The sequence below is a fragment of the Dromiciops gliroides genome, chromosome 3, assembly GCF_019393635.1.
Source record: "Dromiciops gliroides isolate mDroGli1 chromosome 3, mDroGli1.pri, whole genome shotgun sequence".
Lineage (NCBI taxonomy): Eukaryota > Metazoa > Chordata > Mammalia > Microbiotheria > Microbiotheriidae > Dromiciops > Dromiciops gliroides.
The window spans coordinates 665,633,659-665,661,288 of record NC_057863.1 but is presented as its reverse complement, the minus strand read 5'-3'; the positions used below and the strand labels follow the sequence as shown (position 1 = coordinate 665,661,288).

At 50.4% G+C, this 27,630-nt stretch overlaps 1 protein-coding gene across 5 annotated transcripts; it reads right to left on the bottom strand.

Moving 5' to 3' along the window:
• Positions 1-419: 419 nt before the first annotated feature.
• LOC122751854 (zinc finger protein 2 homolog) lies at positions 420-26,098 on the bottom strand. 5 transcript variants are annotated; one of them, XM_043999063.1, is made up of 6 exons: positions 25,971-26,098; positions 23,364-23,542; positions 20,338-20,441; positions 9,716-9,842; positions 9,070-9,156; positions 420-3,174 (listed from the first exon to the last, which is right to left on the bottom strand). In XM_043999063.1, exons 2-6 carry the CDS (start codon positions 23,395-23,397, stop codon positions 1,436-1,438), a joined length of 2,091 nt encoding a protein of 696 aa, XP_043854998.1. In that variant the 5' UTR covers positions 23,398-23,542; positions 25,971-26,098; the 3' UTR covers positions 420-1,435. The 5 variants fall into 5 exon arrangements, with proteins under 5 accessions (XP_043854998.1, XP_043855001.1, XP_043855002.1 ...); XM_043999066.1 differs by lacking the exon at positions 25,971-26,098 and adding an exon at positions 25,898-25,954; XM_043999067.1 differs by lacking the exon at positions 25,971-26,098 and adding an exon at positions 25,922-25,943.
• Positions 26,099-27,630: the final 1,532 nt, after the last annotated feature.

Sequence of the window (27,630 nt, the reverse complement as noted above, 5' to 3'; positions counted from 1 at the left end):
CCCCGGAAGAAGCACTTCTATAGCACCTGATATGTGTGGGCACTGTGCTAAGAACTTTTACAAATACTGTCATGTCATCCTTACAATAATCCTATGAGGTGGTGCTATTAGGAGGCCCACTTTACAGCTGGGTAAATTGAGACAGGCACAGGTTAGACGTCTAGTCGAGTCTTCCTGACTCCTCTGAACCACTAGCTCCCTCTATTCATTTGGAATGCCACAATAAATGACAGAAATAAAGACTACAGAGAAATGTGGGCAGATATAGGAACTGACAGAGACTAAAGGAAGCAGTCGGAACACTAACATATATTCAGTGACTACAACTAAGTACACAACAGCAACCTTCAGAAAGATGCACAAAAGAACAAGGGGACACACAGAGACAGAGAAACAGACAGAGTCTTTTTGTCGCCATCTTGTGGACATGCGTAAGTAGACACCTTGGTTTATTGAACAGTCGATAAGGTAATACACATTTCATGTACAATAATCTTTTACTCTTGTTTATTTTGATTCTTTTTTTTGGTTGTGGATAGTTAATAACTTTAGCATACAAAGGAAAACAGAAAAAAATCCTGTACAGATAACTAAATAAATAAAATTTGGTGGTTTTGATTGAAAATATATATATATTTCTTTAACTTTCTATTCCAGGTGCTGTACTTCGGACCAATCCCACTGGCCGTCCTGACTTGAGGCCACCAGAGGGCAACAGATGAATTCTGGAATAAAGGGAGACAGGAGAGAGGCTGGTGGTATTTCTGCCTCTCAAAGCACCAAACTGGGATAGAGCTAGTGACCAAGTGCAACCTTGACTCCCAAGTATTTAACAAATGCTAAGTTGTTGTGAAATTCCCCTCATAAAAATGGCACAACTTCTAGTATCAGATGAGGCGTGATGGGAAGAACCCTGGATCTGCAATCAGAGACTCGAGGCTGAGACCACAGTATCATGGGCTGAGACCGTGAAGGGACCTCAGAAGCCAGTCCAATGACTGTTTTACAAAAGAGAAAAAGGAGGCCGTGGGCTTCATCCAAAGTCACAGGGGGAGCAAGTAGGTCCTTGGGGTTCAGAACACCAGCACAAGGAGGCTTTCCACTGTAGGAAACTGTCTGCCCATTTAACCTCTGTTGCCTGTTTCCTGATTTTGAAAATGAGGATGTCTGATTCAGTGACTGCTAAGGTTCACCCAGATAGCTGGAGGTGGGAGTGAAGTTTCTGATATCTTGTGAGAGATGAACTAGGTCCCCTAAATTTTCTCAGTTATTCCATTACTCATGTTTTTCTTCAGTTCTCCAAAGCCTCCTCAGGGTCCTGAAGTCTTTTCCACATTAGTACATGACAAAGATTCTCACCAGGAATGAATTCTTTGATATCCATGAAGGTGTTTTCTCTGGTTAGGACCTTCCCACACTCATCATATTCCAAGGGTTACTTTCGAGTATGGATTTTCACATGTTCAGTAAGATGCCTCTTGCGTCTGAAGGCTCTTCCACACTCATTACACTCAAAGGGTTTCTCTCCAGTGTGAATTATCTTATGTTCCGTAAGGTGCCCTCTGCGGCTGAAGGCTCTCCCACATTCATTGCAGATAAAGGGCTTCTCTCCGGTATGAATTCTCTTATGTTCATTAAGATTTCCCTTCTGGTTGAAGGCTTTCCCACATTCATCACACACAAAAGGTTTCTCTCCAGTATGAATTCTCTGATGTAGAATAAGGTTTGAGTTTTGGCTAAAGGCTTTCCCACATTCGTTACATACAAAGGGCTTCTTTACAGGGATTCTCTTTTGTTCAGCAAGGCTTCCCCACTGACTGAAGGGTCTTCCGAATTCATCAAAACTGTGTGCTTTTGCTCTTGCATGAACTCTCTGGTGCTTAATAAGCTGTCCCCTCTGGCCAAATGCTTTCAAACATTCGGTACATTTGTGAGGTCTCTCTCCCGTATGGATTCTGCGATGGGCACTAAGACTTCCCCTGTGCCTGAATGCTTTGCCACATTCGTTACATTTATGGGGTCTCTCTCCAGTGTGAAATCTCTGATGTAGATTAAGGCGCGTGTTGTTAATGAAGCCTTTCCCACATTCACTGCATATAAAGGGTTTCTCTCCAGTATGAATTCTCTGATGTTCAATAAAATTTCCCTTCTTGCTGAAGGCTCGCCCACATTCATTACATTCAAAGGGTTTCTCACCAGTATGAATTCTCTTATGATAAATAAAAGATGCCCTGTGTCTGAAGTCTTTTCCACATTCATTACATTTATAGGGTTTTTCTCCAGTATGAATTCTCTGATGTAGATTAAGGCATGAATTGTTGCTAAAGGCTTTCCCACACTCTTTACATTCAAAATGTTTCTCTCCTGTGTGAATTCTTTTATGTACATTAAGAGTTCCTCTTTGGCAGAAGGCTTTTCCACATTCATTACATATATAGGGTTTCTCTCCAGTATGAATTCTCTGATGGGCAGTGAGGGTTCCCCACTGACTGAAGGCTTTTCCACATTCGTTACACTGATAGGGTTTCTTTCCTGTATGAATTCTCTTATGATGAGTCAGATTTTCCCTATGACTGAAAGCCTTCCCACATACATTACATTTATGAGGTTTTTCCCCAGTATGAATTCTCTGATGTTGAGTAAGGTATGCTTTTTTCCCAAAGGTTTTCCCACATTCATTACATTCATATATCTTTTCACCATTATATATTTTATGAAACTGAATAAGGTCTGAGTGGTAGCTAAAAGGATTCCTAGATTTATTATACTTACAAAGCTTCTTTCCTAAGGAGAGCCTATTACAATCAATTAAGTCTGAAAACTGCTTGAAGCTCTTCACAAGAGTATCATATTTATGAAGACTTTTCTCCGGAGAAACTCTCTGTTGTGGAACATAGATCGATTCTAGACTAAAACTCCTTTCAACTGTATTGCATTCAGGGGTGCTCACTTTGCTAAAAGGTTTTCTGGAGGTGACTGTTATCGGTCTGGACCGTATCTCCCGGTTGCCTTTCTGCCCCTCTCCCATGACATCAAGGTCCCAGGCTTCTACTATCTTGGGATGCCAGGGCCCATTCTTGGTTGCTGGTCTTTCCTTGAATGGTGTTCCCATAAAAAGGCCATGCTTTGGAATCCAGTCGTTTGTTTCATACTTGGTCCCTGAATGGAGGGAATCTGAAAGAAATGGAAAAAAATGTCAGTATCTGCCGTTCTTTTCAGGAGGAAGAAGGAAGGTGAGACAAGTTAACACACGTTTACTCTATGTTGGGCAACACTCAGTGTTGGGGACACAAAGAAAGGCAAAAGATGGTCCCTGCCCTTGAGGAACTCATGGTCTAATGAAGGAGACAACACACAAACGACGATGTACAAACACAGGATAAACTGGAGATAACCAACAGAGGAACTGCTGACAGGAGGGCCCCGAGAAAGGCTTCTTGTAGAAGTCGTCATAGGAGTTGGGATTTGAAAGAAGCCAGGAAGGCACAGGCAGAATGAGGAGGGGAATTATTCCAGACATAGGGGGCAGCCAGAGAAAATGTCTGGAGCCAAGAGCTAGAGGTCTTGTTCATGGGACAGTCAGGTGGCTGAGGTCTCTGGATCCAAGAGTCCTGTAGCCGCTCATAAGTAGGAGAGCCAGGATACAGTAGAGAAAACCCACACCTGTGTCCAAGGCTACAGAGGCCAAGGAGAACAAGGAGAGAGGAAAGGCCATTGGATCTGGCTGCTAAGAGACTTTCTGGGGAGGGCAGAAGCCAGACTGCCAGAGGAGACAGGGTGGGGTGGGATTGTTTGGGCACTCTTCATGTGAGTAGGGTGTGTAGGCAGATACAATGGCAGAGGGCACCTGGGAGCCGGGAGCCGAGGAGGACGGGAGGAGCGCAATGAGAACGACCTCCATTTTGTCTGTAAAACATGAAGCACGAGTCCCAGCTGGGAGGGCGTGGGCAGAGGAGACCACTGGAGGCTTCACGGAGCCACCATGAAGAGTGGAGAGTGACTCAGTGAGGGGGTGCCAAAGGCTGGCCTTGGGGCAGAGGGGGCCCAGCCAAGATCATGTAACACAGACTTCTAGTGGACTCAGTCAGCGACATTCCGTGACTTCCTCCAACCCGGTCTGACGGCACCTGAATAGGAACAAAGGTGGTGGGTGGTGGGAGTCATCCAAGGCTGAGGCTTGGCAGGGTAAGATCGGCCATAAGCACACCATAGCGTGAAGCGGCTCAGCAAGGAGTCAAGACTGGGGAGGGAGGAGCATGGAGCCTTTGCTGAGGAAACGATGGAGGGGCTGAAGTCGTGGTGAGGGCGCTGGAAAGACCAGAGGGTGATCAGATAGGTGGAGGTGGTGTGCTTGTGGGGGAGGGCACGAGCAGGGCACAGCCATCTCTGGGAGGGCTGAGGTCGAGGGGCGGAGGCCATCGGAAATGGGAACTGAAAGGGCAGAGATCTGAAGGAGGAGCCGATGGCTTACTGGTGAGTTCTAGAGTTCATTTCTTCTATTCTCAGGGAGAAAGGTGCTCAATATGGAAAAGGTGAGACAAACACTTAAGCAGGAATGAATATCCAAGGAGGGGGAGGTAGTAAAGAGGCAGAAATAGTGAGAATTCGGGGTAGCTAAGTAGTGCAGTGGATAAAGCACGGACCCTGGATTCAACAAAGCGAAGAAAAAAGAACCCAATAAGAAAAAGAAATTGAACCAGCTACAAATGAATTCCCAATGAAAAAACCTCTAGGACTAGATGAATTTATAAATAAACTATCAAATATTCAAAGAACAATTAATTTCAATATTAAGAAAACTTTGCAAAAATAGGTGATACAAATAGTTTTGAGATCTTTTTTTAAAATTAATTAATAATTTTTTTTTTTGGTGGGGCAATGGGGGTCAAGTGACTTGCCCAGTGTCACACAGCTTGTAAGTGTCAAGTGTCTGAGGCTGGATTTGAACTCAGGTACTCCTGAATCCAGGGCCGGTGCTCCATTCACTGTGTCACCTAGCTGCCCCCTAGTTTTGAGATCTAAACCAGGAAGAGACAAGGCCAAGAAAGACTATAGACCACTCTCCTTAATGAGCACTGATGCAAAAATTTTAAACAGGCCTCAATAACATTAAGATTACACACTATGACCATATTGGATTTATATTAGAAATGCAGGGTTGCTTTAATAGGGACAACATTATAAATATAGTAAGCCATGTTAACAATATAAATAATAAAAATGACATGATCCTATCTATAGAGGCTGAACAGGCTTCTTACAAAATCCAACACCCATTCTTATTTTTAAAAACTCTTAGGAATAAATATAGTAATATAGTACATAATAACTATTTAAAACCATGAGCAAACCTCATACACAATGGAGAGAAGTTAGAGGCCTTTTCAATAAGATCAGGAGTAAAGCAAAGCTGCCCATTTAACTGCTATAGTAATAAGAGAATGTGAGTAAGCACAAAGAGAAAACAAAACTGTCACCTTTTGCAGATGATCTGATTAGAAAGACCTAAAATAGCTAAAAATTAATTAAAATCATAAACTGAGCAAAGTTGCTAGATACAAAATAAATGTACACCAACATTCATGTAAATTGTCAATGCGGCAGGAAGAGCTAGAAAGAGGAGTTACATTAAAAATAACTACAGACTTGGGCAGCTAGGTGGCGCAGTGGATAAAGCAGTGGCCCTGGATTCAGGAGGACCTAAGTTCAAATCTGGCCTCAGACACTTGACACTTACTAGCTGTGTGACCCTGGGCAAGTCACTTGACCCCCATTGCCCCACCAAAAAAAAAAAATTATTAATTAAAAAAAAAAAGATCTGTGTGACCCTGGGCAAGTCACTTAATCTTCATTGCCCCCCCAAAAAACAAAAAAAACACCCCAAAACTACAGACTGTACAAAATATCTAAGAATTTAGCTAGCTCCCAAGAGATACCTAGGAACAATGAATCCAATTACAAATAGGAAATAGAATCAGATCTAAACAATTGGAGAAATATTAATTACTTGTGGACAGGTCAAGCCAATACAATACAAATCACAATGCTACCTAAATTAACTTATTTCTTACAGTGCTACACTAATCAATCTACCAAAGTGTTATCTAAGAGGACTGTAGTCGATGACCCCATTTGGGTTTTTCTTGGTAAAGATACTGGAATGTTTTGCCATTTCCTTCTCCAGATCATTTTACAGATAAGGAAACTGAGGCAAACAGGGTGAAATGACTTGCTCAAGGTCACATAGCTAGTAAGTTACTGAGGCCAAATTTGAACTCAGGTGCTCTTGACTCTAGGGCCAGTGCTCTGTCCATTGTGCTACCTAGCTGCCCCTACGATCATTTTAAAACGAAGAAACTGAAGCTTATCAGCAGCCATTTGAAAAAATGCTCCAAATTACAAATAATTAGAGAAATGTACATTAAAGCATCTGTGAGGTTCTGTCTCATGTCTGTGACAGTTGCAAAGCTGATAAAAAAGGAAAATGGCAAGCTAGAGAGAAAAGGCATTAAATGCAAGGCTAGTGGACCTGCAGATTAGTCCAGTTATTCTGGAAGGAAATTTGGAACTGTCCCAAAAGATATTAAAATGTTTGCGTGCTCTTCCACTTTGACCACCAGCTCTTTTCATAGAACCAAAAACCGGAGTTGGCTCAGTAGACAGAGCGCTATATCTCAAAATTCAGCTGCATTTCTCTGTAATGACAAAACCCCGAAAGGCAATACTAGAGAAATCTCATTCCAAATAACTACAAAATACATAAAAGATTTGGGGATCGATCTTTACAAAAGACTTGTAAAGATTAAATTATAGAATGCTTCTTAAAGAAATAAAGAACACTCCAAATATCAGAAGGAGTATTCAGTGCTCATGGCTAGGCTGTGTCAATATAATAAAAATGACAATACTACAAAATGTTTGCTTTTAATGAGATACCAACCGATTCATCACAGGGATACTTTTTTTGGTGAGGGGCAATGAGGGTTAAGTGACATGCCCAGGGTCACCCAGCTAGTAAGTGTCAAGTGTCTGAGGCTGGATTTGAACTCAGGTCCTCCTGAATCCAGGGCCGGTGCTCTATCCACTGCGCCCCCTAGCTGCCCCATCAAAGGGATACTTTATAGAACTTTGTAAAATAATAGCAACACTCATTTGGAAAAACAAAAGATCTAGAATATCCAGAGAAATGAAGGAAAGAAATAGGAATGAAGGAGGAATAGTATTTCCAGACCTCAAACTATATTATAAAGCAACATTATAAAGCCATCCAAATTACATGGTACTGGCTTAAAAAAAGAGACAGATCAATGGAATGGACTAGGCAAGTGAGAATCAGAAATGATGGAAATAAATATCTCAATGTTCAATAAAGAGGAAAGCATCAAGTGCCTAGGAAAGAACTCCCCATTGATAAAAACTGCTGGGAAAATGGAAAAGCAGCCTGGAGGAATCAGACCAACACCATACACCATCCTCCATAACAGGATCTAAATGGATCTGTGACCTCAATAATAAAGATCATACCTCTTAAAACAGAAAAGAAGCTGATAACACACCTCTCGCTGATATGGGTGGGAGAAGTATCCTTAACCAAATAATGAGTTAGGACAATTTTGGAAGACAAAAGAGATAATTTTGATTACTTGAAACTGAAAAATATTCTGTAGACAATATTAATGCACCTCGGACAAGAAGAGAAGGGATTAAATGGTGCAAAACCCAAAGGGTTTTGAATAACAAATTTCTCAGATAAAGGTTTGGTATTTGAGATATATAAACAATTAATCATTTTAAATTATATATACACAGGGGCAGCTAGGTGGCGCAGTGGATAGAGCACTGGCCCTGGAGTCAGGAGGACCTGAGTTCAAATCCGGCCTCAGACACTTAACACTTACTGGCTGTGTGACCTTGGGCAAGTCACTTAACCCCAATTGCCTCACCAAAAAAAAAAAAAGTTATATATGCACAGACCTCCACCCTACCCCCAAGCCATTCCCTAATAGATAAATGGAAAGGGAGGAGGGGGCTAGGTCATAAAGGGTTTTGAATGCCTAACAGGGCATTAAACTACTAGAGTTTATAGAATAGGAGGTGACATGATAGGACCTGAATTTTAGGGAAATCCCTTTGGTGGCTGAATGCAGGATGGACTAGAGTTGGGGGGGGGGGACTTGTGGCAGGCAGACTCCCAGCAGCTATTGCAATAGTACAGGTAAGGTGGTGAGGTCTGCACCAGGGTGGGGGTAGGGTCAGAGGAAAGAGACATGTCCTCTTCAGCTCCAAATCTGCGTTCCTAAAAACACTGATGGCGAGACCCTAGCTCTAGTGCTGAATGGGACCATTCTGTCCTAATCTTTCATCTTCTAGATCAGGGCTTCTTAAACTTTTCCCACTCCCACCCCTTTCTCACCTGAGAAATTTCTATGCGCCCTTGGGTCTATACAGGTATATAAAATAGTAATATATAGCTTTTTAGTGTTGCCAACTTTTCCACAGCCCCCATATTTAGTTACACTATCCCATATGGGGTTGCAAACCACAGTTTAAAAAGCTTTGTTCTAGATGAGAAAACTAGTAATGCTCTTTGTCATAACAAAAAACTGGAAATGGCCCATGTTTCTGATGAAATGAGAAGTACAAGGACAACCAATACTCCCACGACAAAGTACATGAGGTGATGCTGACCCAAGAAACCTGAACTGGGGAGTCATGACCCTAAGAATGAAGCACAATTATGACAAGCCCTGGGAAAAGGCACAGAAGGCCGGCAGCTCAGCAGCCGACTGAAAACCAATGGAATCTGCCTTGGTGACCATTTCTCAGAGTTACGTACGCCCACGCTGTCAACAACCAAGGTGTGATCACCCCGAAATGTGCTTGTACAGCTGAGAGGCATTGATGGTGCTTGAAGAAAAGGAAACAAAACACACAGCCTTGGTCCGGGGCTGAGAGACGGGGGAGGCGCAGCAATGGAGGGACAGACAATGTGGGAGGCTGGGAGGGGAGCGCCGAGGAGAGCCCCCTGCCCAGGTCTGACCCACCTGCTTCAGTCACGCAGGCACTCACCTGGATGCGGCCCTCCCGGCTCGGGCAGGCACGGGGCTTCTCCTCTCTCCAGCTGGCAGATGACCCGAGGCTTGGAAACGGGGAGCCCTGAGCAGGGGAGAGAAAGAAGGCAGTGCCAGGAACGGGACCATCTCAGGGTCTCTCCGAGACCCTTGGCTCTGCCCTCTCCCCAGACTAGGAAGAGCCACTGATTGGGGGTGGGGCGGGGCAGAGGAGGATGGTGCAGCCCTGGGGCCGACATCAGGACAGAATGGGAAATCCTTTTCTAAGAAGCAGAGGAGCCCTCTCACACTGGTTAGGAGGCAGCTGGGAGCACAGTGGACAGAATTCTAGACCTCCAGTCAAGAAGACCCGAGTTCAAATCCTTCCTCAGACGCTTACTTAGCTGGCTGGCCCTGGGCAAGTCACACAGCCTGCCTCAGTTTCCCCCTCTGTAAAATGGTTAGAATAACAGCAGCTGTTGTGAGGACCAAATGAGATCACAAACCTGGGAGATCTACTTCAGTGCTAGTTACCCTTACTATTGCTGTTGTCCTGAGAGTCGGGAACCTGGGATCAGCTTACAGTGTTCCTGCACACAAAGGGGAAGTGCCTGAGGCCCCTCTTTCCCTCCCCCTCCGGCCCGGCCGCACCAAGCTGTGCTTACCCAGGGAGACGAGGTTCTCAAAGGTCTCCAGCATCACTTCCCGGTACAGGGCCCGCTGAGCAGGGTCCAGGTGGCTCCACTCCTCCCAGGTGAAGTGCACGGCCACGTCCCGGAACGTCACCGGACGCTGAAACACCAAACGCGTCCCTGCTCAGCCCGAGACCATCCCTCTCAGGTTAGGAAAGAGGGAGAGAAGCAGGCGATAGAGGGGGGACAGGGGGGCGCTGAGGATTCTCTGGAAATGGGCCTCCCTTTGCACTGGATCCAGCGGGTAAAAGGGGCTCTCCTTGCTGGTCTGTTCAGGGGTGCCCTCAGGAAACGGCACGCTTGACTTGTCAGGCCCAAACCAGACAACAAACACAACAGCTTCCATCACACGATTAGATCGACAACCCCAACACCAGCAGCCCCTCTGCGGGTAAGGAATTCCTCTTTTTTTTTTTTGTGAGGCAGTTGGGGTTAAGTGACTTACCCAGGGTCACACAGCTAGTAAGTGTCAAGTGTCTGAGGACAGATTTGAACTCAGGTCCTTCTGAATCCAGGGCTGGTGCTTTATCCACTGCGCCACCTAGCTGCCCCAGTAAGGAATTCCTAACGCGCTCCATCGCAGCGTCAGGCCCCACTGCCCCATAGCGGGCAGGTAGCACTCTCCCAGCACCAGCCAATCATGTGACCCAGCTCTCTCTCTGCCCCCGAATGCTGATGACCACTCTGTCCCCGCTGGGTGCTGGGGGCCCCGGCCTCCCCGCTTCCTCCTCCTCTGCTCTTCTGTTCTTTTACCTTGCAGGCCACATGCCCTGGTGGGGGTCCCCACGGCTCTGCCCTGGGCCCTCTTCTTTTTCCTCCTCATTCCCGGGGATCTCATCAGCTCCCATATTCCCTCCATGCAGATGATTCCCAGGCCTCTGCGTCCAGCCCTCACCTCTCTCTCCTGAGCTCCCATCTTGCCTCTTAGAAGGTTCGGCCACATGCCCTGTGGGTTCTCAAACAGCACCCTCATCTTCCCGCCCGCAGACCTCCTTCCAAACTTCCCATTACCCCTGGGGGGCTGCCATCTTCCCAGCCACCCAAGCTCAGGGTCATCCTCAACTCCCTCCCTCACAAGGCAGCTGCGGGGTGCAGGGCACACAGGGTTAGACGTGGAGTCAGAAAGACTGGAGGCCGGGAGAACCCCCCTCGCCCCCAGCAGGCTGCTGCAACAGGCCAGGAGCAAGGGCGGGGGCAGCAGCTGAGTAGTGGCCGGTGGAGAAAGCTCATGACGCTTTCACTGGTTTCCTTTGTTGCCAGGGAGGGCCCTCGGCCACTTCTCTGACCCACCCCCCTCTACCCCAGGGAGAGGAGGGCAGATTAAAGAGAGCAAAAAACAGGAATCGTTTGGACAAAGTTGGTCCAGTCACTGCAAGACTAAAACAACCAAGCGTTTGATCAGCATCTGACAAGAGGACCCATTGTTTAAGGAGGCCCGACTGCCCCTACGTTGAAAGGGTTTTGATCTTTCCGCTGTAACCAATAGTGTCTCAACATGAACCTCATGGGAGCCAGGAACATCGACCCAGCTCCAAATGGGAAGGGAGGCTCCCAATCAGACAATGCTGAAGGCAGAGAGGCAGCACCTGGGGTCAGAGAGACTTGGGTTCAAATCCTGTCCTGGTCACTCGCTAGCTGGGCAGGTCTCTCCACCTCCCTCCGACTCAGTGGCCACTGAAGACCTCCCTGATCTCCATCTGGGAGCTCCTCATCTAGAATCCTATGAAGAAAGGGGCAGCTAGATGGCACAGTGGATAGAGCACGGGCCCTGGATTCAGGAGGACCTGAATTCAAATCCGGCCTCAGACACTTAACAATTACTAGCTGTGTGACCCTGGGCAAGTCACTTAACCCCCATTACCCTGCAAAAACAAAAAAAAACAACAAAAAACCAAAAACCAAAACCAAAACATGAAAAGCACAGGCCTGAACCAAAACCAGAGTGAGTCTAGCCTGCAAGAAGTTTCCACTGGCCTTTGGGCACAACTGCTTTATCCTTAAGAGATTATCAGCACAAACAAGTGCCATGGAATCTTGGAGACTGATTCTTCCTGGGCTGCTTTGGAGAACTCTTGAGTCACAGAGAAAGGGTCCATGAGAGACCCCAGGGAACCATCACGGGAGGACGAGTGTGCCGGCCACTCTGGAGAGAGCATCAGTGGGAGGCGGGAGGAGAGACCCAAGATCTTCTTTCTTGAGGACTCTTGAGACTTAACTGCTGAGTCGCAGAGTCCGGAGAGACCTTCCAAGAGAACTGAGTTTGAAGCACTGAGTCTGTGGAAGGGACAGTATGCAGGATACTGAGAGGTATTGGCCACCATGCTAAGGAGGCCAAAAGGATGGCCGTGTGTCCCAGTACTTCCGGGGACGCAGCAGCCGCAAGCCGGGCAGAGGTGACAACAACCACTTTTTTCCTCTGCTGTTCAAGAGCACAGGGGTGACTGTGGCTGGCCTTCCACAGAGTCTATGCGCAGAGTTAATATTTATCTATGTCTTTATATTGTTTGTGGCAACTAATAAATTATACAGGCAGTTAATGCTGATGTTTGTCTCAGCCTGTGAGATCAGGGTTTGAAATGGAGAGAGGGGGGCGGCTAGGTGGCGCAGCGGATAGAGCACCGGCCCTGGAGTCAGGAGGACCTGAGTTCAAACCTGGCCTCAGACACTTGACACTTACTAACTGTGTGACCCTGGGCAAGTCACTTAACCCCAATTGCCTCACCAAAAAAAAAAAAAAAAAGAAATGGAGAAAGGGAAGGAAGCTTATAGGAAAAGAGATTTCACCGGTTTTACTGGGTGGGGGTTCAGAGCTAATTATTAATAATAGGTTTTCCATTTTAGGAATTTATGATATAGTATCATAACATACCTTGATAATCTTAGTGCCTGGTGAAAGAATTAATCAGGTAACAAGCCTGTGGTAGGTAGAGGTTTGGTGTGAGGCATTACTCACACCCTGCACCATGATACCCCCATGTACCCCCAAGGCACTTACTATATGAGGGGTCTGTACATGTTAAGGTTAGCTACACAAAAAAGAAATATGGAAAAACTCACATTGACATAAACCCCACAGGAGCCCAGACAAAATAAACAGACCTTCCCAAACACATGCAGAGAACCAGAAGGAAACAACATAGAATAAGTATGCTCAGGGGCAGCTAAGTGGCGCAGTGGATAGAGCACCAGCCCTGGAGTCAGGAGGACCTGAGTTCAAATCTGGCCTCAGACACTTGACACTTACTAGCTGTGTGACCCTGGGCAACCCCAACTGCTTCACCAAAAAAAAAAAAAAAAAAAAGAATAAATATGCTCTCCTGATACTTTAGGATCTATGATTCCTATGGGCATTCACTCTACCGGTGCAGACTACAACCCACCTGGGCCTTCTGGATTTGTCTCTTGCCCTTTCTCTCTCCTAATGTATCCACAAATGACCCAGGCAGTGTGCTGGGAACCCTCTACACCTGAGACCAATGGAGCAAACTGGCTGTCAGTCATTATCCCCCATTATCTATCTTCACAAAATATTGTTATTTTTTCAATAAAAAGGCCGTTTGCATTTTAAGATTTTGTTTTGGAGATTAGACAGGCTGGGTGGGGCGGGGCGAGTAGCAGACAGAGGGCCAGCCTTGGAGTCTGGAAGGCTCGAGTTCAAGTACTGCCTCTGACACATGTTGCTAGAGGGACCCCGGGCAGGTTCCTTCATCTCATCTCTCAGTGCCCCAGGAAGTTAACTATGACTCCAAGTTACAGAGACGTGAGTTACTGATCTAGGGTGGTAGAAGGCATTTCCATACTGGAAGCTCCGCATACAAATGAAATCATAGGCCTTTTTAGAAAATGAGATTCCCTGCTGTAATTATTTACATTTCTTAGTATTATTAAATTTATAATAAAATCCTTAAAAATAAAGAGAATTGACAGAGGGGATTCAACATAAGGATCACCAATTTGAAAATAAAAACCAACATCATATGTTCTGAGAAACACTAGAGGAATCCCTTGTAAAAATGGCAAGAAAACAGAAATACCCACTCGTCATGACTGCTGTTCAACAGAGCACTGCCTCGCTGGGTCAAATGCAGCCTCAGACACTTACTACTTGTGTGACCCTGGGTGAGGCACTTAACCTCTGCCTGCCTCGGTCTCCCCAAGTGTAACACTATTATTACCAACGACAATAGTATCATCTGTAATAACTACATGAACCTTGCAGGGTAGTGGTGAGGACCCAATGAGATCATACTCGTAAAATTTTAGCGCCACACCTGGCATACAGCAGGCACTCTATAAATGCTCAGTGGACTTCCAGAGCCAGGAGGAGCATATTGAGAACATGCAGGATCTGGGCTTTCGCTGAACACGGGGCACCTAAAGACCTGCACAGGGGGAAGGATGGAACTTTAACGGCAGAATGAGACTTGACTCAGTGGAGGCCCTGGATCAAGGTTCGGGAGACTTTGCTTTTCGTTTGGACCCATGCTTCATCCTCAGTGAGAACTTCCAGTGGAGACACTCCCTCCTCTGCATGGCTTCTGGCCTCAGGGAGTGGCCTGGGGGCCCTGAGGTCACAAAGTATCAGAGGTAGGACTTGAACCCGGGTCCTCCTGACCTCAACACTGCTCCCCATCCACTGATACCACGCTGCCTCTCAGGGCGCTGAATAAATAAGATGTGACAGGGTTGGAGGTTTGGTGTTGCTGTTCAGTTCTTTCTTAGCAGTGTCTGACTCTTCTTGGTCTCACTGGGGGTTCTCCTGGCACTGGAGGGCTTTGCCATTTCCTTCTCCAGCTCATTTTACAGATGAGAAAACTGAGGCCAACAGGGTGAAGTGACTTGCCCAGGGACACACAGCTTGTACGTGTCTGAGGCCAGATTTGAACCCAGGAAGATGAGGCTTCTTGACGCCAAGCCCAACGCTCTGGTGCCACATAGCGGACCACTTAAGGTATAAGACCAACCCACAAAAATAGCCCATTCTCATTTAGTAGCAACAAAGGTTTTTCTAAAAAAGAAACTCCGCTTACAACTTGCCAAGTCAAATTACAGATTTAACGTAATACCAACAACCCGCCCGGGGATAGGGACCAGGTGATTCTGAAGGTCAAGGGAAACCAGGGCTAGGGGCCCAGTGGAGGGGACGCCTTCTCTGCACCTGACAGAGGCCGAGAGGCCAGGGTCGAGGAGCCAGTATGGATCAAAGGCAGGGCGTCAACCCAAGACCTCCTGGCTTCCGGGCTAGCTTTCCACCCAGAACCAGACAAAAGCACCGCATCGGTATGAGCCCCCTCCCCAGTGGGGAAGCGGACGATCATTCACCACCCTGTCAAAGACTGCTCCAGCGGCGCCGCACCGAGGTCGCCTCACATCCCCCAAAGCTTCTCCATTGACTTCTCCATTGCTCTGGCTTTGTGATCCCGTCTGCCACCTGCCTCATTTCTGTCTGTTGTTTCATTGTGATCATTTCCTTTCACTCCATTATTGTCTCTGTGATTGATTCTTTATTAGTCAGGATTGCCTTGTTAAGTCTCCACATGGGTCTGTGTCTTTTGTTTATGACCCCTGAGCTGATGGTCTTTTTTATTGCACGGTGGTCTACCAAAGGACGTGGTTAGCATTTCTGCCATTTTACATGTATCTGCAGTGTCTCTGTGCCCTAATACAAGGTCAGTTTAAAAAAGAAAGTTCATCATCTGGCCTCAGACACTTGACACTAGCTGTGTGACCCTGAGCAAGTCACTTAACCCCTCATTGCTCCGCAAAAAAAAAAAAAAAGGAAGTTCCTTGAGGTGAAAGAAGATGCTGAGAAATACAGGTATTCCTTAGCAGGCCTGTTTAGGAGACGCCATAACTCTTTTAGCTCTAGTTTCTCCAGCAATTTGTTTAATGCTTTGTTTTCCCTTTTCTTTATCTTTCTGTCAGACTCATCCAAAACTGAGAGAGATATTAAAATCTCCTGTCAGTGTTGTTTAAACATCTATATCTTTTTATTGTTCGGTGACTATTCCTTTTATGAATTCTTGATGCTCATGTATTTAATACTGATATTAGCTTGCTGTCCACAGTTCCTTTCAGTATAATGCAGTTTCCTTTTTAATCTTTTTATGTTATTAATTTTTTTCTCTGTCTGAAAGCTCTTGATTTTTCTTTTTTTACCTAATACGTGGTAAATTTTGTCCCAGCCCCTTATTTTTATTCTGTGCAAAAATATGAAAATAATTAGTGTTGCAGGTGATATAGGACAGGCATGCTCATGCACTACTGGTGGATCTGAGGAATGTACCATATAGTCTGGAAAAATGATCACCTGAAACTATGTTAAGAATGTGACTGGAAGGTCACTTAGATGTACTTCTAGGCATATACTGCGGGAAGGGCAAATACAGAAAGGCCCCAAATACACAAAAACCTCTTCGAACACGTTTTGCATTTGATGACATTGATGGGGGATGGCCAAATTGTGGTTTGTAAAAGTCATGGAGTTTTACTTTGTCAGAATAACCGATGCCTAGAAAAATGCAGAGAAGCATGGAAGGGTTCTGATGCACATTAAGTAAGCAAACCCAAGAAAACAGTACAAACAACGAAGATGACGACATGAATGACTAGAAAAGCACAGACGGCTTGTGTGAACTACTGCAAACAAAGTAAGTGGAACCAAGAAAACAGTACATACAGTGGCCCAGTGGATAGAGCACTGGCCCTGGAGTCAGGAGGACCTGAGTTCAAATCTCACCCCAGACACTTACTAGCTGTGTGACCCTGGGCAAATCACTTCACCCCAATTGCCTCAAACATCCAGAGCCATCTCCAGTCATCCTGATGTCTATCTTGCCACAGGACCCTGATGGCTCTGGAGGAGACAGTGAGGCTGGTGACCCTGCATAGCCCTCCCTCACTTAAATCCATTTCACTGCAAGTTATGACATCACCTCCTGATGTCATGGTCCTCTTTGAGAATGAAGGGCAAACAACAACAACAACAATGTAAATGAATAAGAAACCACTACAAACCTTCATGGCTCTGTTCTAACCACTAAGCTTCGCCTCCCTTCCTTCTTTGAAGAAATGGGGGGGGGGGCAGCAGTTACAGGTATGGGACACTGCAGATGCCAGACAACCAGGGAGATATGTGGGCTACTTTTGTCAAACTGCCTACCTCTCCTCCTCCCCTTCTGTCTTATTATTTATACTAGCCTTTTGTTTTGTTTTGCAGGGCAAAGAGGGTTAAGTGACTTGCCCAGGGTCACACAGCTAATAAGCGTCAAGTATCTGAGGCTGGATTTGAACTCATGTCCTCCCTGAATCCAGGGCTGGTGCTTTATACACTGCGCCACCTAGCTGCCCCTGTCTTATTATTTATAATAAGGGATGGCTCCCTGGGTGGGAGAAGGAAGAGATAAATACGGAAATGAAGGTGATGTAAAAAAGGAACAGGGTAGGTTCCACATTCCAGATATCGGACGAAATGTCTGCAAAAGATGAGTGTTTGTTAAAACTATAGTAGAAAAAACTGGACAAAGGCTTGTTTCTTGAATAAACATCCTTTGAAAATTTGGTGGCCAACTTGGTGGGAATGATATTAGGAACTCATGTAACATGTATTCCAATGAACTCCAGTTGGCTGACAGACAAGTATAAAACAGCTATTTTTAAAAAAAATTTTTTTTAGTGAGGCAATTGAAGTTAAGTGACTTGCCCAGGGTCACACAGCTAGTAAGTGTAAGTGTCTGAGGCTGGATTTGAACTCAGGTACTCCTGACTCCAGGACCGGTGCTCTAGCCACTGCGCCACCTAGCTACCCCCTGCCCTAAAACAGCTATTTTTAAAAAGCAAGAAGCACATGCAATGATGTCATTGTCCTGATTTTGGAAAGGGGGTTTTTGTTCTTGATTCAGTCAATAAAATTATTAAGGACAAGGATACTTGATTCTATCAAAATAACACATTCTGTACAGCAACTCCCCCAAAAAATGGAAAAGAAAAAAAAAGGTTGGGGAAAACACAACAAACATAACAAAAACTTGATGTTTAACTGAATAGAGCTTGTTGACATGTCCCACTTATAGTCCAGGAAGGTCAAAATGGATAAGTGACTGGAATTTTCTAAAAATGGGAAGAGAGTGCACTCACCATAAGTTTCACAACTAAAGTGATGGGAGAATTCTTCTTAACAAGGAATAGAGGAAATCACAAAGAATAAAGTAAACAATTTTGACTACGTAAAATTAAAAAGCTTTTACACAAATCAAATCCATGAAGTTGGAGCTACTGGGTAGGTTTTTATTTCTCCCAGATGACTGTAATATAAAAACAGAAGACATCAATAAAAACCATTCTTAAAAGGCCCAGTGGTAACTCCCAGTCCATCATGGAAAAATGGTCAAAGGATACAAATAATTTAAATATAGATCATTAATAATCACTAGGAAAAAATACTCCATCACTAAGAACCAGAGAGACACAAATTAAAATAATATGAGGGGGGGCAGCTAGGTGGCGCAGTGGATAGAGCACCGGCCCTGGATTCAGGAGGACCTGAGTTCAGATCTGGCCTTGGACACTTAACACTTACTAGCTAAGTGACCCTGGGCAAGTCACTTGACCCCCATTGCCCTAAAAAAAAAAAAAAAGCCCTGAAAGCACTGTCCCAATTGAAAGGACACCTCCATTCAGATGTTTTCATAGTGCCATTCATTATTTGTAATCGCAAAAGAACTAAGAATCACTTCCACACCCCGCAATCGTCGTGGTACGTCAACACACAGCAATCGCATAGGGAGCTCCCAGTGAGAACACCCCATCTCCCATGGTACCTGCCACCTGCGACCTTAGCCTTGGGCACTGAGGAGTCAAGCTGATTGCTCAGGGTCGCCATAGGCAGCGGGTGTGAGAGGCCGGACTTAACAGCTCTCCGGCCCCTCACGTTCATATCCTGGAATGCTGTAAGGTAATTCCAAGATAAATGGAAAGAATTCAAGCGGTAACCACTACGACAGTGGAAAAAAGCACCCCACTAGAGACCCGGTAGGAGTGCTGAAAAACCTTTTGGTATTAATTATTCCAGGCACTGAAATTAATTGTTACTAAGCAAACAGACCGCTAGGTGGCACTGCAGGGCCGGGTCTGAGCTCAGACACTTACTGGCTGTGTGACCCTGGGCAAGTCACTTCACCCTGTTTGCCTCGGTTTCCTCATTTGTAAACTGAGCTGCAGAAGGAAATGGCGGAGCCCTCCAGGGTCTATGCCAAGAAAACCCCAAATGGAGTCATGAAGAATAGGACTGAATAAAGACTAAACAAGAAGTCAATCTAGTTGGTTGTCGAGGAGTGCACAAAAAGCACAAATCCCACAAACGTTCTATTTGACAGAAAATAAAATACCATTGTTCCTTTCACTCAAGAAGTCCCATTACCATCCTCCAGTGTAATGCGGACCCCTCTTCCCCCAGCAAACTGCTGCCAGCACAAACCCCACCCACCACTCCCTTTTTGCTTTGCCAGTCGCCTGCCCCGGCTTCCACCCTCTCCTCATGGTTTAAAAAACGGAGATACTTAGCGCCTTCTCGTTCTTGACACCCCTTCCTTTCCAAACAGATCTGAATGAATAGAGTGCCCCCTCTCCCCCTCTTCCTTTGCAGCAAAGAATAAAAAAGGGGGGTGTGGGGGAGGAGTAGCGATACCGCCCCTCACCCCGCATGCCCCCCAGTCACCATGGGCATTTCTTCATCTAAGTTGACGAGTCAATGCCCTGCACACGCCCTCTGGCTCCCGTTAGATTGGAAGCTCTCTGAGGGTAGGGACCGCCTTTTGCCTCTTTGCATGGTGGGTACTTAGCACAGTGCCTGGCACGTGGAGGTGATAACTGATTGCTCTTTGGCACTGTCTCCGAGCCTGTGGCCGTGAGTGCTCCCGTGCTCTTGGGCCTCTGGGAGCCGGTCTTTGAGGCATCACAGTCCAGCCGCGCTTCCTTCTTACAACCGGCTAGTGGGAGGCCAGACGCTCTGCTCCCAAAACTGAGCGTGGCGTGAGCGCCTTCCCTGGAATTCTGGTACAGGCCGGACTCGGTGGGCAGCCGTTCCTCCCAGTAGGGAGGCCAGGGGCTTCTGCTAAGATTCCTAGGTCAGGCGCTTGGGCTACAAAGGCGAGAAGCAAACAGTCCCTGCTAACCCTGTAGTGACGAGACCCCAGGTGTGTGCCTGCCTCCCGCCTCCCTCCAAACCCAGAAGAGTGTGGGCGTGTGCGGGGACAGGGGAGCACCGGGTCCTCCCCGCTACAGGGACAGAGGGGATTCCCATTCAGATAAGGGGTTTGATCAAACAGAAGTCCAGACTTAGAGCTGTGTGACCTTGGACAAGTCACTCGCACTCACATGGGGCTCCAGGCCTCTCTCCAAGGAGAGTTACCGGTGTGTCCGCGTAAGCTTGTAGAGGGAGCTCCCTATGGACGACATCACAGATCTGCACACACACACGCGTGTGCGCACACAGCCACATCTGCTTCTGAAGGCCCCCACCATCAAGCCCAGGCCCCCGGAGAGGCAAAGCTGGGGCTTCTCATGGGAGGCGCTGATGTGTCTGAGAAGAACCTCACCTGGGCCATGGCTGTCAGGAGCCTCGAAGCCACTCCTTCCTCCTGCTGCGGCTCCTCCTGCATCTTCCATCCTTTGGGAAGGGCAAATTCTTGGGAAGGCAGGCCTGAGGACAGAGAGAGAAGTCACAAGAGGGACTCCTGGCCGGGCTTCCGAGGGCACACCTGGGAGAGCTAGAGAGGAAAACTGGACTCAAGACATCAGGGGCCTGAACACGGCTGTGATCGGAGGCCCTCCCAGCTTGGGATCCCACGGCCCTAGGGCCCCACTGGGCTTCGGTGTCCTTGCCAAGGAGAATGACCGCTCCAAAGGGTGGAACGGACAGGCCAGAACCCCCAAGATGAATAGGGAGGCACCCAGAGAGCAGCCGCTCAGTGCCCTGGTGAAGCCTGAGCGTGCAAGCCAGGACAGGCTCCATCTCCGGGGACCCAAAGTGCGGGCAGCAGTGCCGGCCGATCTACTGGCTGGGCTCTGGGGGGGGACTGAGGCGAGGGGCTGGGCCGTGACTGGCCTCATTTCTAGAGCACCCCCAAGGGAGGGCTCGTGGTGAGCAAAGGAAGCAGCAGAAGCCGCGGCAGCTTCACAAACAGGTCGGGACGAGGTAACCACATCCTCATCCGCACGGCGACTAGGCTGGTAAATTTGGGCAACAACAAGGCAGAACAACGCTAGTCTTGTGGATTCAGAGCAATGGGGGCTGGCTGGTGGGGCGGGCGCATGGCCGAGCCCAGAGACTGGTCACTAATGGCTCAGCCCTGCTCGGCCCTGCGCCAAGCCACGTTTTCTATCAAAACAAAGGCAGAGTTGGTGGGCTCAGAAAATGTGCAAAGCCATCAACAGCCCATGCCCTCCCTCCTGCCCATCTCAGCCTCTCCGAGGGGCCGCTCCCAAGTGGGAGGACCACAGGCCGGGGGGCTCTTCATCTGGGCTACTCGATGGGATTTCCTTTTGCAATCTAACGCATTTCCTTCTATGCATTCAAAACAATCTTCCGAGGAGGGCTCCCTAAGCGGCTGCTGGGCCCGGGAGACCCCTGACTGGTCTTGTAGCTGCACTGACCCATCGGACAACTCGCCACGGCCAGAATGAACTTAGCATCTCTCCCCCTCCCCCAGACTCTCCATGTTTCCTCACCTCCCTATCCAAGTGAAGGTGCCACCATCCTGGGCCTGCCCTGGGACGTCATCTTAACACCACCCCCCCAATCTGTTGCCAAGTCTGTTGATTTGACCTTCCTGTCACATCCTTCCCCTTCTATCCTCTGACCTCACAACCAGACTACAGCAGCAGCCTTTTTTTGGGGGGTGGGGGGGTATCTCCCTGCCCTAGATCTCTCTCCACGGCATTCCATGCCCCACTAAGCTGATCCTCTGAATGGGTCTAACCATGCCACCCCCAGCACCTCCAGGAGCTGGTACAAAGCCCTTGTCTCCTGTCTCTCCTACCTTCCCCATCCCACCAGAATCCAGACTCCAGACTCCACTGGCCTGGCTGCACCCCCACACCCCCACCCCCACTTCCCTTCAAGTCTTAAATCTGGGACAGTGAGTACTTCCTGTGTGTCAGTCAGGGGACTTAAAGCAGAGCCACCTTCTACAGGAAGTGCCCCACCCTCTGAGATTCCCTCCCCCTCACACCTTCCATGGCTTGTTTGTTTGTCTTGCTGTAGTTATCTCCCCATTGGGCAGGCATTGTCCCTGGTCTGTCTTTGCACCCCGTGCCCAGCACACAGTTGGTACTTTAAGAGCTTACAGACGGACTGGCTTTTCGGGGCCCAATGACACCCGTCTCCCAGTTCTGACAGGCCCCACCATGACGCCTCGATCCAGGCTGTGAAAAGATCAGTTAGCCTAGTGCCGGACAAGATCCCTGTGGGCCTCCACTGCAGACCCTTTGCCAACACTCCTGGGACGCGCGCCCCGACCTGTACCCAAATAAGATTCCCCTCTCCAGGCTGCCACTCACTGAAGGAGAACCCACTGCCTCGTTCCCACCAACCAACCAGCAAACATTAAGCACCTGCTCTATACGGGCAAGGCATTCACAAAGGATGAAAACTCCCCCGTCCGCAGGGCAGGTGAGGCCTGAGCAGAAGTGGCAAACCCCTTCTTCTGCGGGACTAGCCGCAAATACATGAAAGCCACAATCTTGTCCTCCTCCGGACCAAAGACCCCCATTATTTCCCAGCAGACCCTGCTGCCCCCCACCCCCCACCCTGGCTGCCTCGACCAGTCCCATCCACGTCCTTCCCAAAGTACGGTGCCCAGGCCTGCCCTCGTCCGTCCGGTATGGGGACTGGCCAGGGCCCCGGGCTCCCCACCCAATCAATAGATCAGTCTTGGAGAATTTATTAAGCACTCACTGTGTGCTGGGGGTACAAAGACAACCTGCCACAGTCTCTGTGCTCGGGACTTCCGGTCCATGGGCAGGGACAACATGGTGCGCGCATGGATAATCATCCATGGAAAGTGTGTAGAGTGGATCCGAGGTAATGGGGGGCGGGCAGGGGGAGAGGGCACAAGCCGCTGCTCCCTCAGAAGACAGACCCTAGGGAACCCTGCTCTGGTCGGCCGGGCCCGGACGGCCAGCACCCAGACTCCTCCCTGGCTGGCGCGCCCTGCTGCTGCTCCATTCTCTAATGCCCACAGCCACAGGAAACTCTCCCTCACACCTGCGGTGGAAAAGGATGTTCCTCCGGGACAGGACCACTCCTCCCTCCCGGTTCCAAACGGCTCGGGCTCTCCAGGCTGGGGAGATGGGCGTGGCCCACAGCCAGCTCCAGCCCGGACCAGGCCAACAGGGTGGCAGCTCCCTGGGGGGAGGGCCCATTCCCTTTCCTCTGTGCGCCGTACACAGTGAGCACACAGTAGGTGCTCCTGAGCCAGGAGGAGCTGAAAAAACAGGAACAAGACACAGAGCAAGGGTGGGGGGAGACCTCTCCCTCGCTTTTTTCGGGGGGGGCCGAGTCTTTCCCTGGGGGTCCTCCCTGGCCAGCCTCGGGTCCCACGCTCACTGGTGTGATCCTCACCTCGCCCCTCGAGCATGAGGAAGAAGCGGTCCATGCTCCGCGGGCCTTGGCCAGAACCCCGGGCCAGGGCGGTCAGCTGCTCCTGGATCGGCTCCCTCCCTTCCTTGGGCCTGGAGCTCTGCGTGCAGCCTCAGAGCCAGTGCGTCTTCACCCCCTTCTCCTTCCTGCACAGCTGGGACCTGGGGGTTCCAAAGAAAGGTCACTGGGGACAGGACTCCCATCACTGCCTCCCCAGGAGAAGCCCACCCTGCAGGAAACAAGGGTCGGCGGCCCAGCAGCCTCAGCCACGTCCTGGGGATGCACTCATCCAAGGGGCAGGGGGGGCTGGAGCAAGCAGACACATTCTTCAGTGCCCAGGGAAAACGATGCCCACGGCTGGGCAGACAGGCCTGGGCATCAGCCAGAGCCCACACCCACTCACACACTCACCCCCCCACACACACACATACACGGAGCCAGCAGGTAATAATGAGGACAATGCTTATAACGGCAGGGTTTCTTCACTTGGGGTGTGGAAAGAGGAGGCTGCCCCCCCTCGCTGTCCCTGAGATCTGCCTCTCTCCGCATCTTGACAATGGGGCTGATAATGGGGATCTTGGGAGGCTCGAGCAAAAGAGCTCTCGGGGCACCTAAGGCCTAGAATATACGATCTGTACCGAGGATCCAGAAAAGAGAGAACAAATATGGGGGGGGAGTGAGCCTGGCGCTTAGAAGGAAGGGGGGAGGGAGATGGAGAAGGGGCTGAGAGGGTGAGACAGGTCAGACACCAGCCCTGGGGCAACGATGAAAGGGATCCCAAGGAGGAAAGGGACAGCCTCCATGGTCTGGGGGCCGGCCGGGGCTCCCTTCAGTGGGAGCTACCTAGCTCCCCTGTCCTCCACTCCTCCCACCTCCCACCTCCCACCTCCCACCTAGCCCCAGGTGCCTCTCTGCCCTCCCCCAGCCTCCTTGGGCAGTCTGAGCTCCCCACACCTGGGCTGCCCCTCCCCGGGGTCAGCTGCAGACCCCTCCCCTCCCCTCCCCTCCCCTCCTCTCCTTTCCCCTCCCCTCCCCAGGTGCCTCTCCGCCCTCCATCCATCCTCCTTGGGCAGCAGAGCTCCCCACACCTGGGCTGCCCCATCCCCAGGTCAGTTGCAGATCTCCCAGCTGCAGACCCCTCCCCTCCCCTCCTCTCCTCCCCTTTCCCCTCCCCTCCCCAGGTGCCTCTTCGCCCTCCATCCATCCTCCTTGGGCAGCAGAGCTCCCCACACCTGGGCTGCCCTACCCCGGGGTCAGCTGCAGACCCCTCCCCTCCCCTCCTCTCCCCTCCCCTCCCCAGGTGCCTCTCCGCCCTCCATCCATCCTCCTTGGGCAGATAAAGCTCCCCACACCTGGGCTGCCCTACCCCGGGGTCAGCTGCAGACCCCTCCCCTCCCCTCCCCTCCCCTCCTCTCCCCTCCCCTCCCCTCCCCTCCTCTCCTTTCCCCTCCCCTCCCCTCCCCAGGTGCCTCTCCGCCCTCCATCCATCCTCCTTGGGCAGATAAAGCTCCCCACACCTGGGCTGCCCCACCCCCGGGTCAGCTGCAGATCTCTCAGCTGCAGACCCCTCCCCTCCCCTCCCCTCCCCTCCCCTCCCCAGGTGCCTCTCCGCCCTCCATCCATCCTCCTTGGGCAGACAGAGCTCCCCACACCTGGGCTGTCCCACCCCCGGGTCAGCTGCAGATCTCTCAGCTGCAGACCCCTCCCCTCCCCTCCTCTCCTTTCCCCTCCCCTCCCCAGGTGCCTCTCCGCCCTCCATCCATCCTCCTTGGGCAGACAGAGCTCCCCACACCTGGGCTGCCCTACCCCGGGGTCAGCTGCAGACCCCTCCCCTCCCCTCCTCTCCTTTCCCCTCCCCTCCCCAGGTGCCTCTCCGCCCTCCATCCATCCTCCTTGGGCAGACAGAGCTCCCCACACCTGGGCTGCCCTACCCCGGGGTCAGCTGCAGACCCCTCCCCTCCCCTCCTCTCCTTTCCCCTCCCCTCCCCAGGTGCCTCTCCGCCCTCCATCCATCCTCCTTGGGCAGACAGAGCTCCCCACACCTGGGCTGCCCCTCCCCCCGCCAGCTGCAGACCCCTCCCTAGGTCCCCGCCTTCCCTCCCACCCCGCCAGATGCAGGACGCCACCCAGCCCACCCGAGATCCAGGGTGGGGGGGATGGGGTGGTCAAAGCTCAGCCTGGGCCCGGGGCGGGGGTCTGGACCCTAGAACAAGGCTCCTCCGAAGCCCCCAGACCCCGAGGGCGTATGGCCTGGGGCTGCTCCCAGAGGAGGCTCACGCTCCCTCCGTGGCTCCCATACTCAGGGCAGAGCCTCCTTGCACACTCGCTCACACTCAAGCTCGCACGACAGACTCATCTCCCCGGCCTCCAAGAGCGGTGGGGATGCCACGGACACGCACTTCTGCACGGGACTCATCGGACAACCCACGCACACTCGTGCACGTGCCCAAGGGCAGCCAGGCGAGTGCACGTGTGCACGGCCACGCACGAGGGCAATCACGCGCATGCACACTCACCCGCCCTGACACACGCACACTCACGCACAACAGCGGCCACACTCCAGCGTACTCCCGCAGCACGCGCACTCACCCACGTCTTCGTCGTCCCGCAGCAGCGTACGAGGGGCCCCACCTACGCCCGCCCACGCGCGCTCGAGATCCGGCTTCACCTTCCCAGCCGGCGGACAAAGGCCAGAACGCCCAGCCCGGAGAGCACTGCGCCTGCGTGCCACAGGCTCCCGAACTACAACTCCCAGGAGGCGCCAGGGCTCTGTTTCAGTCTGGGCTGCGCCTGCGCACGGAACCTCGCGCCCCCCCCACCCCCCGCCGCCCGGACGTGGTGGCCGGCTCGGATGGAGACTCAGAAGTTGCCTAGTACAAACCAGCGGAGGGCTCTGCCGGCTAAGTCCACGTGGCGGGTCAGACTCCCTGCTGCGTGGCCCGAGGCAAGCCCGAGCCCTCGGGCCGCCCCTGGTTGGCGAGGGGCTGCCTCGCCGCCAGCTTTCCTTCGCAGACGGGGAAGGAGCCGTCCCGCCCCCATCGCGCAGGCGCGATCCCGAAGGTCCGCCACAAGGCGGGTCTTTTTTTTTTACCCGCGTTTTCGGGGCCTTTTTGTAAACTTTGGGTCTGTCCAGCGGCCTGGCTGGGTCATCCGCGGCCCCCGCAAAACCCCCGGATGTGGAAGGGCGACCTCGGGGGCTGGAAGCATTACAGCTGGCCTTGACAAGTGTCCCCCTGCACCCTCACAGAGACCTTTTACATATGGGGAAACTGAGGCGGGCAGCGCGTGATCGACCTGGCCAGGGTCGCCCAGCTACTACGTGTCGGAGGGCTTGGCTCCCTGTTCAAGGCTCTCTCCCGTGCACCCCCACCTAGCTGCCTCAGAAACTAATATTAAAAAGGTGGGGTATCATTTCAGTGGTTTCCCAGAATCCAAGACTCTTCCAGGGCAAGGGTCCATCACCTTGGGAGCCTGAAACCCCTCAGGTGGGAGAATGACCCAGGGCAGTACTTTCTTTTTTTTCTTTTTTTTTTAGTGAGGCAATTGGGGTTAAGTGACTTGCCCAGGGTCACATAGCTAGTGTTAAGTGTCTGAGGCTGGATTTGAACTCAGGTCCTCCTGACTCCAGGGCCGGTGCTCTATCCACTGTGCCACCTAGCTGCCCAGTACTTTCTTTTACAAAGACTTTTTTGTACCTAGAAGTGTCAGCATTATTTGTAATAGCAAAAACTGACAACAGACCGCCTGAACCCTTAACATGGGGACATGGCCCAATGCATTGTTTGCACGAGCATCCTTGCAGGATGTGGGTGGGGGGCACGGCCCAGCTCCTTCAGGTTTGGAGTGGCTGAATCTGCCTCCTCTAAGGGTGACCCAAAAAGCCTCTGACTTGGAAAGGCCAGAAGGAGGGAGCCGGGGTTAGGGTGAGGAGCAGAGAGAATGCTAATTTAGGCCCATTGTAAAGCTGGCTTCAAAGCCAGAGAGCTTCTACTCTGTCCTTGGGCCAAAGGGAGCCAATGAGGCTTATTGAGTGTGGGAGTTACTTGGTTAGATTTGTGCTGAAGGAAGTCCCTTGGCAGGACTGCCTTGAGGCACAGAGATCAGTTGGATCGCTGTTCCCTAGCATTGGGAAGAGAGGATGGCTACAGTAGAGCGAGCCATGGTGAGCTTTGGTAGGTGAGGGAGAGGGACCGAATCAGCCCCCAGACGGTAAGGGGATTGAACAACTCCAGAAGGAGGTTACAGGGGT